This window comes from Oryctolagus cuniculus, chromosome 19 (assembly GCF_051225735.1).
Source record: "Oryctolagus cuniculus isolate XC-2025 breed Fujian yellow rabbit chromosome 19, ASM5122573v1, whole genome shotgun sequence".
Taxonomy (NCBI): Eukaryota; Metazoa; Chordata; class Mammalia; order Lagomorpha; family Leporidae; genus Oryctolagus; species Oryctolagus cuniculus.
Window position 1 is genome coordinate 69,466,580 of NC_142885.1, and position 15,543 is coordinate 69,482,122.

Consider the following 15,543-nt stretch of genomic DNA (forward strand, 5'->3'; position numbering starts at 1 on the left):
GTCACCGGCCCTCCTCGTGCCGTTTCCGGGATTGCTCAGGACTCCAGGCAGGGCCTGCTGGAATGACCTCACGCTCCGTGCCCGACTGTGTGCTGTGGCCTACCTGTGAGGAGGCTGGGCACGCTCTCTGCTCTGAGCCCGCATAGCACCGGGCCTGCAGCTGGAGCAGGCCGACGGGCCCGGCAGGGGGTCACCAGCTCCTTGCAGAGGACAGCAGAGGTCAGATGGACAGGAAGGCGGGCTCGCCAGGGCGCCGCGGGGTGGGAACTGGTGGAGGCTGCCCAGCGGGCATCACATGGTGCGGCTGTACTCGATGCCACCCTTGCTGGAGATGCCTGACCATGGCAAGAAGCTGCAGAGCAGGCTGTGGGCCTGGCGGTAAATCCTGTGCGGGATGGAGCAGGGGCTCAGGTTGGCCAGCGCTGAGCCCAGGTGCTGGATGTAGTCTGTGGGCTCTGTCAAGGAAGATGCGAACTCGCCCCCACCACCCCTGCCTGCCCAGGAGCACTGGTCTTCGGGCTTGCCAGCGACCTACGAACTACGGGCCCACAGCACGCCCTGCTGGGGGGCCGGGGACAAGCACCTGCTGAGCTCCTGCGTGGCCCTGGAAAGCTCAGAGAGGCCTCTGCGTACAGAGTAACGAGGTGGGGCCCGGGACCACGAGGGACCCTGGGTGAGGTTCCGGGCACTCAGACAGCGAGTGGGGCAGATATCTGGCAGAACAGAGGAGTGACGGGGCCGCAAACCCCACCAAGGAGGGGTCAATGGTGCCGACCCTGGAGGTCTGCAGGGGCCCATGTTCATCCAAGCCAGGAGGCGATGGGGTCCTGGGTCTCTCCTTCTGATTATTTTCCTTCGAAGCAGACAAATCCTAGACTCATTCATTTGAACATGGACACACACACACACACACTCACACACACACACACACACACACACACACGGCACTTTCCTTCCTCCTGCCTGTCAGACCAGTGGAGGGGCGGCAGGGCGCAGGACACACCTCTGGGCCCTGCACCTCCGTAAGGACGCTGTGACCCCAAGTGTTCTAAGTAACAAACTGTTCTTTCGCCTCCCTTGCTTTCTCCCCAGCTAGCACACAGGCTCCACGAGGGCAGGAGGCTTCAACCCCCGTGTGGGGAAGATGGGTGGTACATCTTGGGCAGGAGGGTTGAAATCCGCTTCCCAAGCCAGGTTCAGGTCTGGGAACGTGGATGGCGGCGCACCCGTCTTCTACTCCGTGCAGCCTCATCACACACCCAGGTCTGCCCACAGCTCGAGCCGGGCTGGGCAAAACGCATCCGTGAGCTTCACCGGCTCTGCCACCTACATGGCTAGGAAGCCCCGGACCCTGGGCCCCAGCAGGAAGGATATAAGATTGTCCAGGGCGGGTGGCCGCCGTTGATGTAGAGGACGTAGGTGAAGCCGTCCTTGAGGACGCCGCGGATGGAGTAGTAGTAGGGCAGGTAGTGGTGCTGCTTGAAGTCTCTGTTTTCATAGAAGCTGATGGCTGTGTTATTGGTGGTGAGCACGTGCAGGTAGATGGCTTTGCAGTGGTCCTGGGCAGTGGTCGATATGTGGTCCTTTAAGCTTTCAAGTAGAAGGGACCCTTGGGGAGACCAGGTGAAGGTTACACACACAGGGCGGTGACGTGGGTAAGGACGTGCAGCGGACAGAGCCCATCCTCCCACAGCCACCTGCGGGCAAAGCCCCGGACGCCTCCCGGCCAGCGGGGCCCATGAGCAGCAGGCACAGGTGAAGCCACGGAGGCTCACTGAGCTTTCCCACACAAGGGTGAACCTGTGCTGCCCGCGGCTGTGTCGGAGGGCTCTGAGGACAAGCAGTGTGCACTGAGGAGAGTGAACACAGGGTCTTTACTTCTGCTTGCGTTTTCACCCTCAGTCAGGACCAGACACGGCTGTGTGGCTGCAGGGGTGGCGGGAGGGGCTGCTCGGAGGAGGAGGAGGAGCTGGTCTGGGTCAGGCCTGGGGAGCAGGCTGTGGCACAAGGGCCTGGCCACGTGGGGAAAGAACACGGGCGACGGCCGCAGGGGTGGGGAGACAGCAGAGCTCTGAGGCGGACGGGGCCGAGGGACACAAGGAGCCAGGGTGCGCCGGGCCGCCCTTACCGATGCCATGCTTTCGGAACTCTTTGACCACGCCCAGGCTGAGGATGTACGCCACCTGGGTGTCCACGGAGAAGCTGGAGGCTAGAATATCCCCATCCTAAAGACAGCGAGAGGCAGAGGTGAACACGCAGCCCCAGGCTCACGGCAGTGCACAGCCACGCAGTGTGCTCACTGACTCCCTCCCCGGCCCGGTTCTTGCGGGACGTGAGGATGGAGGGGCAGAACCAAGGCTGGTGGAGTCAGCCCACCTCCCCAGGGGGTCTGCTAACACAGAGTTACGCTAGGCACGGGCATTTAATGTGTGAGCTGATCCTCCGAGAGGCCGGACAGCTGGCCGAGTGCAGAGCTGGGAGGTTTCGTTCAAGAACCACAGGCTGCCCAGGTGGTCCTCAGGAGGGCTCCGGGCAGCCGTCCGCCCCTCTCCACCACTAAGCCGGGCAGAGCGGCAGGCTGCACCATGCTGTGGCACACCACTGCACCTGTTCCTTGGATCCAGAAGCAGGACGTTGGTGAGGAAAGGTCATGAAGCCAGCCACAAGTGTCTGACGCACATGCGCTGCCAGAGGACAGCAACAGTGTGTGGTGCCCATTGCTCTTCTCCCCCAGAAAAGCCCGGCTGAGACTCCTTTCTGCTCCTGTGTGTTGTGTGCCACGCGGCACCCGTGGCCCGGGGGTGGGGCCAGCCCACGCCCGCGTCCCAGTGACCAAAGCCCTGGCTGGCGCTGTTTAACCTGTACTGAAAGCTTTGCTCGGCCTCTCAGCGAGGCCTGAGCCAGTGCCATGGTGCAGAGGCCATCTCCCGTGAGCGGGGGAGCAGACAGTAAGGGTCGCCGTGTCTACAGCAGAGAAAGCCAGCACAGGAGCCGTGCAGGAGGAGCACGGAGATCCTGCCAGCACCCGCGGGAGCTCTGGGACTGTCCCTGAGGGAGGCGTGATCAGAGGGCCACCACTGGCCTCCTCTCTCTGTACCTTACCAGCAAGCAGTGGAAGGTCAAAGCCCTGGAGGAAGCTGGGATAGCAAAATTCCTCTTAAAAGAAACCAACTGTGCCAGGGCTTAATGGTGGCAAACGGGTGGATGTTAGTGGGGCTGGGTCCTTCAGAAGGGGAGAGGCCGCTTCTGGAACCTTCAGACAGAACCTTGAGCAGCTGCTGGCGGGCTGCATCCCCCGCCCTGCAGTGAACACCTCTCAGTGGCCGAGACCCATCCTGACCAACGTCACAGCCTCGCACTTCCCAGCTGGACTCTGTGTAGGTGGCGAAGGTGGGAGGGCCGCCCTCACGTCCTGCGGCGTTCTCAGACCTTACAGGAAGCTGCACACGAAGAAACTGTCCCTCTCTTTTCATTAACTTCTGACTGAAAGCTACCATTTCCCTCAGTTGCTACGACCTCGCCACCAACACAAGCTGGACGTTTGTGTGTCACCTGCCGACTGCCCCGCGGGCTCACCCCTGACAAAACAAGACGCGAGGCCTGGACCCTGCCCCTTGACAGACAGTAAGGGCGTGTCTGTCAAAGAAGCCAGCTGGGGATGAGTCCCCCTCCCTAGACCAGATTCCTAGGGTCACAGGCACGAGACACCGGGCCCCAGCACAGGCGGTCTCTAGAGCCCGCACCCACCGCCCAGTGTCCACACTGCCCAGCGACAGCCAAGTCACTACTGCACAGACCTACCTCTTTGTGTATTTTGGTTCTGCTTTTAATTTCAGCGACTATCATTCCCACGATGGCGCCTCTGTAGGTGGCAGCGAGGGAGAAGAACTTCTTGTTGGACGTGATGTCACGATACCATGAGTCTGGGTACCTGAGGAAGAGGACGTGGTCAGTGGACCTGCCCCGGGTCAAGACCAACTGCCACCACACTGTGGGCTCTGGAAGCACGGGGGACCCTGGCCACTGGTGCCCTCTGCTCTGAGGCTGGGGGGAGAGTACCCATCACTTAGCCCCTCTGTCCCAGTTCTTCAAGGAGCCATCTGCCCAGACAGGACTGGGAATTTCTGACGGGAAAAATGACTGACCAGACATGAGACACAAGAGGGAAAGCCGCCCATGAAACTCTCTGTAGCAGCTCTCAGAGGGAGCCAGGGAGGCCTGCTCCTCAGCTGGGCGACTCGAGCTCCCAGGACCTGGACACCTGGGAGGCTGCCTCTAAGAATTCTACAGATGACTTTCTGGCACCGAAAACGAGAAGAGCCACGTGAGGAAGAGCCAAGTCCACGGCTAAGTGGCATCCAAGTTTAGGATGCCCCTGGATGGAGGTGGGGGAGCCTGGCCTCAAGGGTAAAGTGTGGCCGCGCTTCTGGGGGCTGCCCACCAGAAAGAGGCCAAGCCTGTTCCGAGGGCAGCAAGGAGAAGAGCAGAGGACCAATCATTAAGCAGATCTGGTCCCAGCCCCCACCTGGGAGATGAGGGCAGGAAAGCATAGGCGCTCGGTTTTACAGGTGTGGGTTTTGTCTCTGAAACTTGGAAGAGACTGAACAGGTTGGCCTGGATGCCTTTCTTCTGATCAAGAGCTGGAGTGGGGCTGCAGCAGAGAGCTGCTTTGCTCAGCCCTGCCAACGCCGCTGACCCCACGGCAATCTCACCCAGTAGGGCCTAAACAGCATCTGAGGCCTCCCCGGTCCTGCTCTGACCCAGAGTGCCCAGCTGGCCTTGCGGCCGGGACATGGCACTTCCATCTCGCCACTCCAAGTCGTCAGTTACTCCTCTTTCCAGGGAGCCTGATGCCTCGGGCCCAGCTGTTATCACCACTGGGAGAATGACCCAGCAGATGAAAGCTCTGTGTGTGTGTGTGTGTGTGTGTGTACACAACACACAAAAGCCAGTGCTATGCCAGGCTGAAGCCGGGAGCCAGAAACTCCATCCAGGTCTCCCAGAGACCCAAGTACTTGGGCCATCACCGGCTGCCTCCGAGGGTGCATCTTAGCAGGAAGCTGGAATCAGGAGTGGAGCCAGGACTCAAAGCCAGGCGCTCAGCCTACGGGACGTGGGAGTCCCAAGTGCCGTCTTAACCGCTGCGTCCAACAGGCATCCCTGAAAGCTCTGGTCTACCTTGTTTGACTGTAAGTCATAGGACTTCCCTCCCCCTCCCCACTTCAGAATGGGTCCTGCCTCACTCCTGGGAAGATAGAATACTGTACAGAGAGGCTGCACAGGAAGGCCCAGACGAGTCTGAACAGTGCCTGCTGGGCGCCCTCACAACTTCCTGTCTCAGTCCTGTGCAGCTGTCCATACTTCTCGGAACCTACACATAACACTGGATGCTCCGGGGCGCACTGTGGGGCATTGGGTTAAGCCTGAGATGCTGGCAGTCTATATCAGAGCGCTGGTTCAACTTCTGGCTGTTCCACTTCCAATCCAGCTCCTGTTAATGTGCCTGGGACAACAGGGGATGACGGCCCAAGTGCTTGGGTCCCTGTCACCCATGTGAGACATGCAGACTGAGTTCTAGGCCTCTAGATTCAGCCTGGCCCAGCTCTGGTTGTTGTGGCCATTTGGAGAGTGAATCAGTGGACAGAAGCTTGCTAGCTCTCTCTCTCCCCCAGCCACCCGCCCCCGTCTCTTTCTCTTTTTCTCTCTCTCACACACAAATATACACACATATACAGATAAATCTTGAAAAACAATAGGAAAGACTCTGGATCTTTGACTCTGATCTGAAGCTGCACATGTCACATAAAACTATGATCAAATAAATGTATGAGGCTTTTCTCATCCACCCATCTTTAGTTTTAGGGGTGTTGGCTGTGACCTGTATGATGGATGGCAAAAAAAAGTTCACCCCCTCCTCATCTAAAGCACAGACTCTTGAAAACTTTTACCCTACATATGTTTTTAAATAAAAATGAGGGGCTGGGGGAGGGGCGGTGACACTATGGTATAGCGGCTGAAGCTGCTGCCTGCAGTACCAGCATCCTATATGGGCACCAGTCTGAGTCCCAGCTGCTCCACTTCTGATCCAGTTCTCTGTTATGGCCTGGGAAAGCAGTGGAAGATGGCCCAAGTCCTTGGGCCCCTGCACCCCATGGGAAACCTGGAGAAAGCTCCTGACTCCTGGCTTCAGATAGGCCCAGCTCTGGCTATTGCGGCCATTTAGGGAGTGAACCAGCAAGTGGAAGACCTCTCTCTCTCTCTCTCTCTGCCTCTGCCTCTTCGTAACTCTGACTTTCAAGTGGATAAATAAAATCTAAAAAAAAAAAAGGGGGGGGGGGACCTCCAGAATGTGACTGTGTGTGTACCTTGCTTTCACTTAATACCTGGTAAAGAACTGTCCCTGCCAACAAACCTGACTCTTCCAGAGATCTTTCTCTCCTAAGTAACACTGCAGTTTTGCATGAGTGTACCCTAACATCTGGTATGTAACCAACTCCTCACCCTGACTCAGGTCTCACCAGAGCCTTGTGGGAGCCCTTCACATGAGCAACAGGGGTCGTGGGAAGAGGCCCAGAGCAGACACGCTCCAGGGGGCATCTCTGGCCTACCTGGCCCCTCCAGGCCCATCTTCCCTCTGTAGAGAGGCCATGTGGCCCCAAGGGTCATGAGGCCCTCTTCCACTCCAGCATCTGGAGACCCCACGTTCTGCCACCACCCATGCAACCTGCAGCTGGCGGTGCAGGTGCTGCCCCACTTACTCGATGGGGAACCAGTCGCCGCACAGGTGCTTCACGGTGTCTATGTCATCGTGGCAGAGGAGGCGCAGGCTGACCTCGCTGAGGGCGCTGGATGGCACCACCTCTGTCATTCACACCTGCCGAGAGAACAGGCAGCGTCACCTCGCAGCCCCTCCTTACACTGTCCCAGGTGGTGAGGGGTGCAGGCGAGAGAGGGGAGCAAGCAGCACCGTCATGGGTGTCTCCTTAGGTATGAGGTGGCTTGCTCCCCTCACAGCATTCCCCGATTCCAGGGCTCAAGGTCGCTCTTGCTTTGCGGGTGCTCAGGAAGGGCTGAGTGAGGACCCAGGCTCCCCTCGTGGCTGGGCCCAGCCCAGGGAAGCCTGCCTGATCTGTTTCTCTCCTCTCTCCCTTGACCGCCCCACAGCTGTCCCAGCTCCTCTCTGGCAGGTCTCAAGTCTCACGACAGCAGGTCCTTTGCTGGAGAAAGCCCAAGGCCCCAGGCTACTACCATGTCCCAATCCTGGACTCGATGGCCGCCTAAAGCAGACGGGAGCTCTGCCACTCCCCACCCTCTGGGTGCCGCTGGAGCAGCCTCCTTTGTTTTGGAAGGAGGGAGAGAAACGTGTAGCTCAGTGAGAAAAAGTTATTTTTTTAAGGTAGAAGTAATAACAGAAGCAGAAGTCACCAGTTGGGGTCCACTGAGAGAACTGACGTCAAGCAGGAACTAGCCAAAGCTGCCGGGGAGCAGGTGCAAGGCCCGGGACGGCACCCCTCGGCTGCCCAGGGCTCACTGAGCCTGCCCACCACAGACCTGCTGGGCACTGTTCCCCGGCTGTCAGGCCCAGACTTCCACCCGGCTGAACTGGGTGGGAACTGCCTGAAGCCCCGGAAGCTCCCGCCTGCAATGCTGGGCCAGGACCCACTCGCGCCTTCAGACCTAGCTTCTCGTGAGCCTGCTGATGCCAAGCAGCACACAGGAGTGAGGTACAGGGCACATGGCGGCGGACAAACGAGACCACAAGACCCGCGGCCTAGTTTCTTCCAACAGCCAACACCGTTAAAAATACAAAAGAAGACCAAGACAGACAGGAGGCCTGAGGCTGTATGTGATAAGCAGATCCCCACGGGAAAACGCAAGCCTGCAGCTGGACTTGGGGAGCGTTAAATAAGCCCCGGGCAGCAGATGACAGTACAAAGCTGAGGTTCATTTTCTTGGCTCTGGCGTGGCTTGGTGGCAACACGCGACAAAGTCTTAGGGGATGCACACTGACACCTCCCGGAGAGAAACACTGTGATGTTTACAACGCTAGGTTGTAACTACTTATAAATTATAAAGCAGATGTGACAAAATGTATCAGCTACTGAATTAGGTAGCAGGTAGAGTATAACACCAGTAATTATTGTCATATATGCTCAATTTTTCAACAAAATAATTGAGGGAATGGGACAGCTGTCATGCACTGCTATACTTGGGGCAACATCCAAGACACTCAATGCTTATAGCTCGGTGAGCCCAAGTGAAATACGCGTGGCAGCTGCTCAAGGTCACCGGCGCCCCTTGCGCCATGGTTCCAGCTAAGCACAAGGCCCTCTCTGCAGTCATCTGTAAGCTGCCAGCACAAGGCCTCGCGGCCTCAGCACCTGCAGAGTTCCAGAAACCCCCCAGCTGCACCCACTGGTGCCTGAGCTCCCGGGGACAGCTGAAGAACAGGCCACTTTCAGCTCTGCCTTCAGCAAAGGGTGGGAGGAGCACAGGCCCTGGGAGCAGCCTGGCACCGTGAGGGTCTGGGTGGCCAGAGGCAGACCCACCTTAACAGCTGAGTGCTGTATGGCCCAGGCAGTGGAGGAAGCACAGCTTTGACCTCTGTGGTTGTCTGAGACCCGGCACCGACTACAAAGAGGCTGGGGGGGGGGGGGGCAATTTCCTGGGGAAACAGAACTATTCTGTATCATGACTGTGGTGGCGGTGGTTACAAACACACACACACTTGTCAAAACGCACTGAGCTAAGCACCTGAAATGGGTGCATTACACAGTGTGTACGTCTGTTAAGTTTCAATAATGCTGACTTAAAACTTTTTTAAGCCTCCAGACTGAGGCTTGATAGCCTAAGAAGAACTCCATAGGACAGCCTTGTCTTTTTTTTTTTTTTTTTTTAAGATGATGGAAAGAGCCTGGAATCTTTATATTTTAAAAGATTTATTTATTTGAAAGGCCAGAGTGGGGGCTGGCATTGTGGTACAGTGGGTTGGGCTGCTGCCTGCAATGCTGGCATACCATATGAATGCAGGTTCAAGTCCCAGCTACTCCACTTCTGATCCAGCTCCCTACTGATGCCCTTGGGAAAGCAGAAGATGGTCCAAATGCTTGGGCCCCTGCCACTCATGTGGGAGATCCAGATGAAGTGCCTGGCTTTGGCCTGGCCCAGCCCCATCATTGGGGAATGAACCCATAGCTGGAAGATCTCTCTTTCTGTCCCTCTTTCTCCGTAACTCTTTCAAATAAAATAAAAATTAAAAAAAAAAAAAAAAAAGGGCTGGGGGGTTGGTGCTGTGGCACAGCAGGTAAAGCCACTACCTGTAGCGCCAGCATCCCATATGGGTGCCAGTTCAAGTCCTGGCTGCTCCACTTCCAATCTAGTTCTCTGCTATGGCCTGGGAAAGCAGAAGATAGCCCAAGTCCTTGGGCCTCTGTGCCTACGTGTGGAGGATCCAGAGGAAGCTCCTGGCTCTTGGCTTCAGACTGGCCCAGCTCTGGCTGTTGTGGCCATTTGGGGAGTGAACCAGTGGATGGAAGATCTCTGCATCTCTCTGCGCCTCTCCCTCTCCATAACTCTTTCAAATAAATAAATAAATCTTTTTGTTTGTTTGTTTTTAAAGGGCTAGGACAATGGAGAGGGAGCAATCTTTCATCCCCTGGTTCATCTCAAATGGCTGCAGCAGCAGGACTGGGCCAGGGTGAAGCCAGGATCTAACAACTCCACTTGGGTCTCCCACATGCGTGGCGGGGGCTCAAGTACTTGATCATCCTCTGCCGCCTTCCCTGGAGCATTAGCAGGAAGCTGGGTCAGAAGAACAGCAGGGACAGGAACCAGTGCTCCAGGGTAGGATGTCACAGTTGCGAGCAGCAGCTTAAGCCACTGCACCGGGATGCTGGCCGTGTGTCTGAGGATTTATGCACTTCTGCCCAGTATTCCTGGGATGCGGCTCTTGATCCAAGTGGGAATATGGACTTCTGGCTGACTTTCAAGAAAAACACTGAACTCTGAGTTCACAACTATTTGTGGATTCTCGTATCCCTATTGGAAGGATTTCCATGTTTCCAAAGGCTGGGTCTTTGGACTCTTTGATTTAAAAATAGAAACACATCATATTTAACCAAAAGGAAAACTGCAAGGCACTGCAGGGCCTAATGTGACCCAGTCCCACAGACCAAAGGCAGGAGCAGGGAGGCCTGAGGAAGGCAGATGAGCCTCTGCAAGCCAGAAAAGGAAGCAATCAGGTGGGCTCAGCAGGTGGCCGCCCCCCGCAGGGGCGGGATGGGGTGGGGGAGGTGCAGATGGACCCACCACCCTGTCAGTCCCTTCCGAGCCAAGCGGCAAAACTCCTTTACCTGGACAGGCTGGGCAGGGGGGCTTTCTGTGAGCAGCACTGGGTACCTCGTGCAGGGACACTATTGGTCCCGGACGAGAGTGAAACAGAACGGTGTGAGTTGAGTCACCACGTGGGGTGGGGTCCCCGTTAGTGGCAGGGCCAGGGCCCTGCACATGGTGAAGGGTGCTGGTCTCTGGGCTCACAGCACTTTCTGGGCTCTAAGGCAGCCCCAGTGTGTGCAGGAGGACGCGCTGCCACTGCTCTCCATGCATGTGATGAGGACTGTCCCCACATGCTAGACGGGGCCTGCCACTGCAGGTGAGGGACCGGGCCCAGGAAGGTGCGGGGCTGAGGGCAGAGCAACGCCTGGCGCTGGCGCCCGTGGGCACCCTTCCGCGCGCATTCCGAGTCCCGCGGTCTGCTGTTCCGAGGCTGCCCACAGGACGTGAGGGACAAGAACCTTGAGGACCTGGTTAGAGAAAAGGGCGGCAGAGCCAGCACAGAGGCTCTGGGAGAGACAGGCGCACTCTGCTCTGAGCCGTTCATGGGCTGAGGACACGGCTCTGCGGGGATGGGGACATCAAAGCCACCTGTGCCCAGGCCATGTGTCTGTCCGCTTTCCCAGAAAGGCGCAGGACACATTCTTTATCACACAGGAGCACTTGTACAGGAGAAGGCAAAGTTCATTTGAATTTAAAAAATTTTTAATTTATTTTCATTTTATGGGAAAGGCATAAAGACACACAGAGATGAGGGAGGGAGGCAGAGGGAGAGAGAGACACAAAAGACACAGAGAGAGAAAATCTTCCATTCGCTGGTTCATTTCCCAAATGCCCTGCAACAGCTGGGGCTGGGCCAGGTTGAAGCCAGGAGCCCAGAACTCCACCCAGGTCTCCCATGTGGATGACAGGGTCCGAGCACCTGAGCATCACGTGCTGCCTCCCATGGTATACATTAGCAGGAAGCTGGAACTGGACATGGAGCCAGGACTGGAATCTAGGCACTCGGATAAGGGACGCGGGCCTTTCGGGCGAGGTCTTAACCGCTGCACCAAACGCCTACCCCACGCTTCGGTGACAGCGTGACTCCCAGGGTTCATGCCTGCAGGGATGCTCTCCTGGCTGAGAGCAGCTGGGGCCTGCGCATGCCATCGGCAAGCAGTGCCCTCCACGCGCTCCCGCCACGGGGGCAGGACACGCCTCCCGGCCCTGCCCTCCCCTCCCGTCTGGGGTCTGGAACTCCCAGGATGTGGGCAAACAATCGAGGGAAGGGCACCTTGGCTCCTTCAAGATCCAAACCAAAGAAGTATGGGAGCTGGGGCCTGGGGCCTGCCACACGGCCTGTCCATGTCCTCCCCGCTCCCTCCCTCCCTCCTTCCCTCTCCTTGAGGCTGCTACAGTCCCACCTCCCCTCTGCACTGAAACAACACCTTAGTCACCATCCTCAAGGCTGCTTTTCCCCGAGGACTTGCAGCGGCTGGAGGGGGCTGGCACACAGACTCGACCCTGGCTGCACTAACAGCCTGGCTGGGAGCTCCCTCATCCAGTACCTCACCCACCCCTGTACTCAAGTCATGGAGGGAACATGGAGCGGAACCAAGATGTCCCCAACACCCACAGGTGTGTTTTCTGTCTCCCTCGCCAGCAGAGCTAAGCGCCAGGAGACGTGAGATGGACTGTGGGCCAGTTTCGGGGGCGGGGGTGGGGGATTCCGGGCACCCTCAGGACTCCCATGCCGGCGCTCCACTCATTCTCCAAATAAGCAAGTGGAAACAACCACATTTCCTGGAGACGTCCCTCCTTGGCCAGGCCTGCCCTGATGTCAGCCCTCAGAGGCCTTCCGCTTCTCAAAAGTGCTGCTCTAATTACGGACAAGCCACCCTGAACCTCGAAAACCAGCCTGCTCTCTCAGGCCTTTGAGAGCTGCTCTGGCCTCCACCCTGGAGCTCGGAGCAGACTTCCGGTGTCAGGCAGCCACAGCCACCCACCCCGCCTCTGTGTCTTCTTCCACATCATGTCTGCGCGGCTCCTCCTGGCTGAGAGCAGCTGGGGCCTGCGCGTGCCATCAGCAAGCAGTGCCCTCCACGCGCTCCTGCCACGGGGGCAGGACATGCCTCCCGGCCCTGCCCTCCCCTCCCGCCTCCGTGCGGCCTTCACTCTGCTGTCTCACCCCCCGCCCCACCTGCTCCTGGGCACACAGCACGAGCCCTGTCTCCCTTGCTGCGACACGGTGCAAGGCCAGGCCTTTCTCTCAACAAGCATGCCAGCCTCCACTCCGTCAGTGCACACTCATCCACGTACAAGGCCCATCAACAATGTGAGGTCTGACGCTTGACAAAATCATCGCACCCTTGCTCTTGTCTTTAGGGCGGGTGAGGGAGAAGAGGGACACTTCTGACGGGCCCAGGACGTTGCACGCCCAACAGTGAGCTGGGCTAAGGGGGCAGGAAGCGAGCAACGCCAGGCACAGCCTATCCGTCCCTGTGAGCAGTGCCCATGGGCGAGCAGGAAAACGGGTCATTCACGAGGTGACAAGAGCAGACACCAGCGCTCTATTTCCAAACAGCCTCCCTCTTAAAGCCCAGCCCCTCCTACTCTGAGGGGAGCCCACCTACGGGCCACACTTAACTGAAGACGTCTCAAACACAAATGACCCTGTGGTGTTCAGTGCATATGACGGACGAGAACTGGCTGAATGAGCTAGTGGTGAGGCCAGAGCTGTGGCGCTGCGGGTTATACCGCCGTTTGCAGCACCAGCATCCCATATGAGTGCCAGGTCGAGTCCTGGCTGCTCCACTTCCAATCCAGTTCCCTGCTAGTGGCCTGGGAAAGCAGCCAAAGATGGCCCATGTGCTGTGCCTTCCACCCACATGGGAGACCTGGAAGAAGCTCCTGGCTTTGGACTGGCCCAGCTCTGGCTATTGCAGCTACTTGGGAGAGTGAAGCAGTAGATGGAAGATCTGTCTCTCCCTTTCTAACTCTGCTTTTCAAATAAATAAATAAATCTTAAAAAAAAAATAAAGAACAGGCGGTACCAGCAGACAGAAAGTGGGGAGGGGGACTGAGGGGGCACTAGGCAGGCACCCACGTCCAGAGGGGCTGCATGTTCACCGCACCGCAGCCAGCAACAAAGGCGGCTCTGGCTGCACCTCAGGGCCACACCCGCCGTTCCTTTGGGTCAGTGGATCCCGAGAAGACAGTCGATTCAGTTTTTTACAGGCCGGGCTCAAACCTCAAGGCCCGCGCTGGCTCTGGGGTCACAGCGCTGAGCAGGGCCGGAAGCACGGAGGGGTGCTCGGGCGTTCTGCACTCAGGAAACCACCGCCGCTGTGCGCCAGGGAGCAGGGCGAGCTCCGCAGCGGGGCTGCCCGGGGGAGGAAGCTGAGTGCAGCCGCCCAGGCCACACCACCTTCCTGCTCACATCACTGCCAGGGTCTCCATCAGAGCAGCCGAGGGCCAGGCTGCGGGCAGCGGCGGGAAGGATGGCTCACGTTTTGCCCCCGGTCAGTGTCAGAATTGGAGGATAAGTGACAGAGGAAGAACAGACACAAGAATATAACCCAGGGCGATGCAGAACAGTGAGTTGTGGGCCCGAGGTCAGACCCCACGGCTGCCTTGCTTGCAGGCCTTGGACCAAACCTCTTTCTCTCTTTAAGATTTACTTATTTGAAAGGCAGAGCTACAGAGAGGCAGAAGCAGAGAGAGAGAGGTCCTCCATCCACTGGTTCGCTTCCCAGATGGCCGCAACGGCTAGCACTGAGCCAATCAGAAGCCAGGAGCCAGGAGCTTCCTTCAGGTCTCCCACGCGGGTGCAGCGGCCCAAGCACTTGCACCATGTTCTACTGCTTTCCCAGGCCATAGCAGAGAGCTGGATTGGAAGTGGAGCAGCCGGGTCTTGAACCGGTGCACATATGGGATGCCAGCACTGTAGGTAGTGGCTTTACCTGCTACGCCACAGTGCTGGCCTCCCCACACTTCTTTGTTAAAATTTTTTTTATTTATTTACTTTCATTTTATTCAAAAGGCAGAGAGACACACACAGACAACGACAGATCTTCCATCTGCTTGTTCATTGCTCAAATGCCCACAACAGTCAGGGCTGGCAGAGACCTAAGTACTTGGGCCATCACCTGCTGCCTCTCAGGGGGCGCATTAATAGCAAGCAGGAGTCAGAAGCAGAGCTGGACTTGAACTCAGGCACCCTAATATGGGATGGGGCATCCCAAGAGGCGTGCTACACTGTGTAAACGCGCACCCTGATAGGGAATGAGGCTGCAGGATGAGCCTGGGCTCCAGATCCACTCAAGCGGCAGTGAGAGCTCACAGCTGGAGACCACTGAGATGCAGCGAGATGAGGCCAACACAGAGGATCCAAAGAAGCACCAGTGCCCGGCAGCTCTTCAAGCTGCGAATGTTCTAGGAGGCTACCTGATAGGGCCACCCAGCACAGAATCCCTAACTCAGATCTGGCAGGTGAACACACAGAAAAGGCACCCAGCCTAGTAGTTAAGGTATCTGTACTCCTCTGCACTGCAGTGCCTGAGTTCATTTCCCAGCTCCGGCTCCTGACTCCAGCTTCCGACCCCTGCAGACCCTGGGCGGCAGCAGGGACAACTCAACCCTTGCCACCCCTGCAGGAGACCTGAATTGCATTCCTGGCCCAGCTTCAGCCACGGCCCGGCCCCAGCCACCGTGGGCATCTAAGGAGTGAACCAGCAGATGGTAGCTTCTAAGAAACAAAACCCAAACAAAACCAGAATACTACTGGGTTCTGGGGTGTGTGTACTACTGGATTCTGAGGCATGCACTACTGGATTCTGGGGTGTGGGGATGGTAAAATGTGCTCACGACCCAGCGTTCCGGACGAACACCGACACCGAACCCCATTGAGGGCTCTCATCCAACTGAGAACTTACCTGCTCTTGGACAGGGGATTTAACCAGCTCTAAGAAACCCTTGCACTGTTACGCGGTGGGGTGGGGAATGGAAACCATGTAAGGGGAAAAGCGCAGCCATGGGGGAATTGGGTTTCAGACACCTCCTACTCCGCCAGCCCTCAGCAAACCAGGGCTCCCTGCCCTCTTACTCTCCACATAGCCTGTGATGGGCTTTGTGGCTTTTCTGTTTTTTTAATCTCTGCTTCTCTGGGTTTATATTTAAGATCCTTCAGAATCAAATAAATGCTAAACACGAAAGTAGGTCAAATTTGGT

The 15,543-nt window shown here is 57.4% G+C and overlaps 1 protein-coding gene across 1 annotated transcript in view; it reads right to left on the bottom strand.

Moving 5' to 3' along the window:
* The window catches only part of NAA60 (N-alpha-acetyltransferase 60, NatF catalytic subunit), a 32,452-nt gene that overhangs the window by 2,094 nt on the left and 14,815 nt on the right, over positions 1–15,543 (bottom strand). Inside the window, exons 2-6 of the mRNA XM_051836270.3 lie at positions 6,759–6,874; positions 3,802–3,931; positions 2,129–2,225; positions 1,374–1,609; positions 104–447 (exon numbers count right to left, since the gene is read on the bottom strand). Of these exons, the coding sequence (XP_051692230.1) occupies positions 292–447; positions 1,374–1,609; positions 2,129–2,225; positions 3,802–3,931; positions 6,759–6,868 (729 nt within the window). The 5' untranslated portion in view covers positions 6,869–6,874 and the 3' untranslated portion in view covers positions 104–291. The remainder of the gene's footprint in view (positions 1–103; positions 448–1,373; positions 1,610–2,128; positions 2,226–3,801; positions 3,932–6,758; positions 6,875–15,543) is intronic.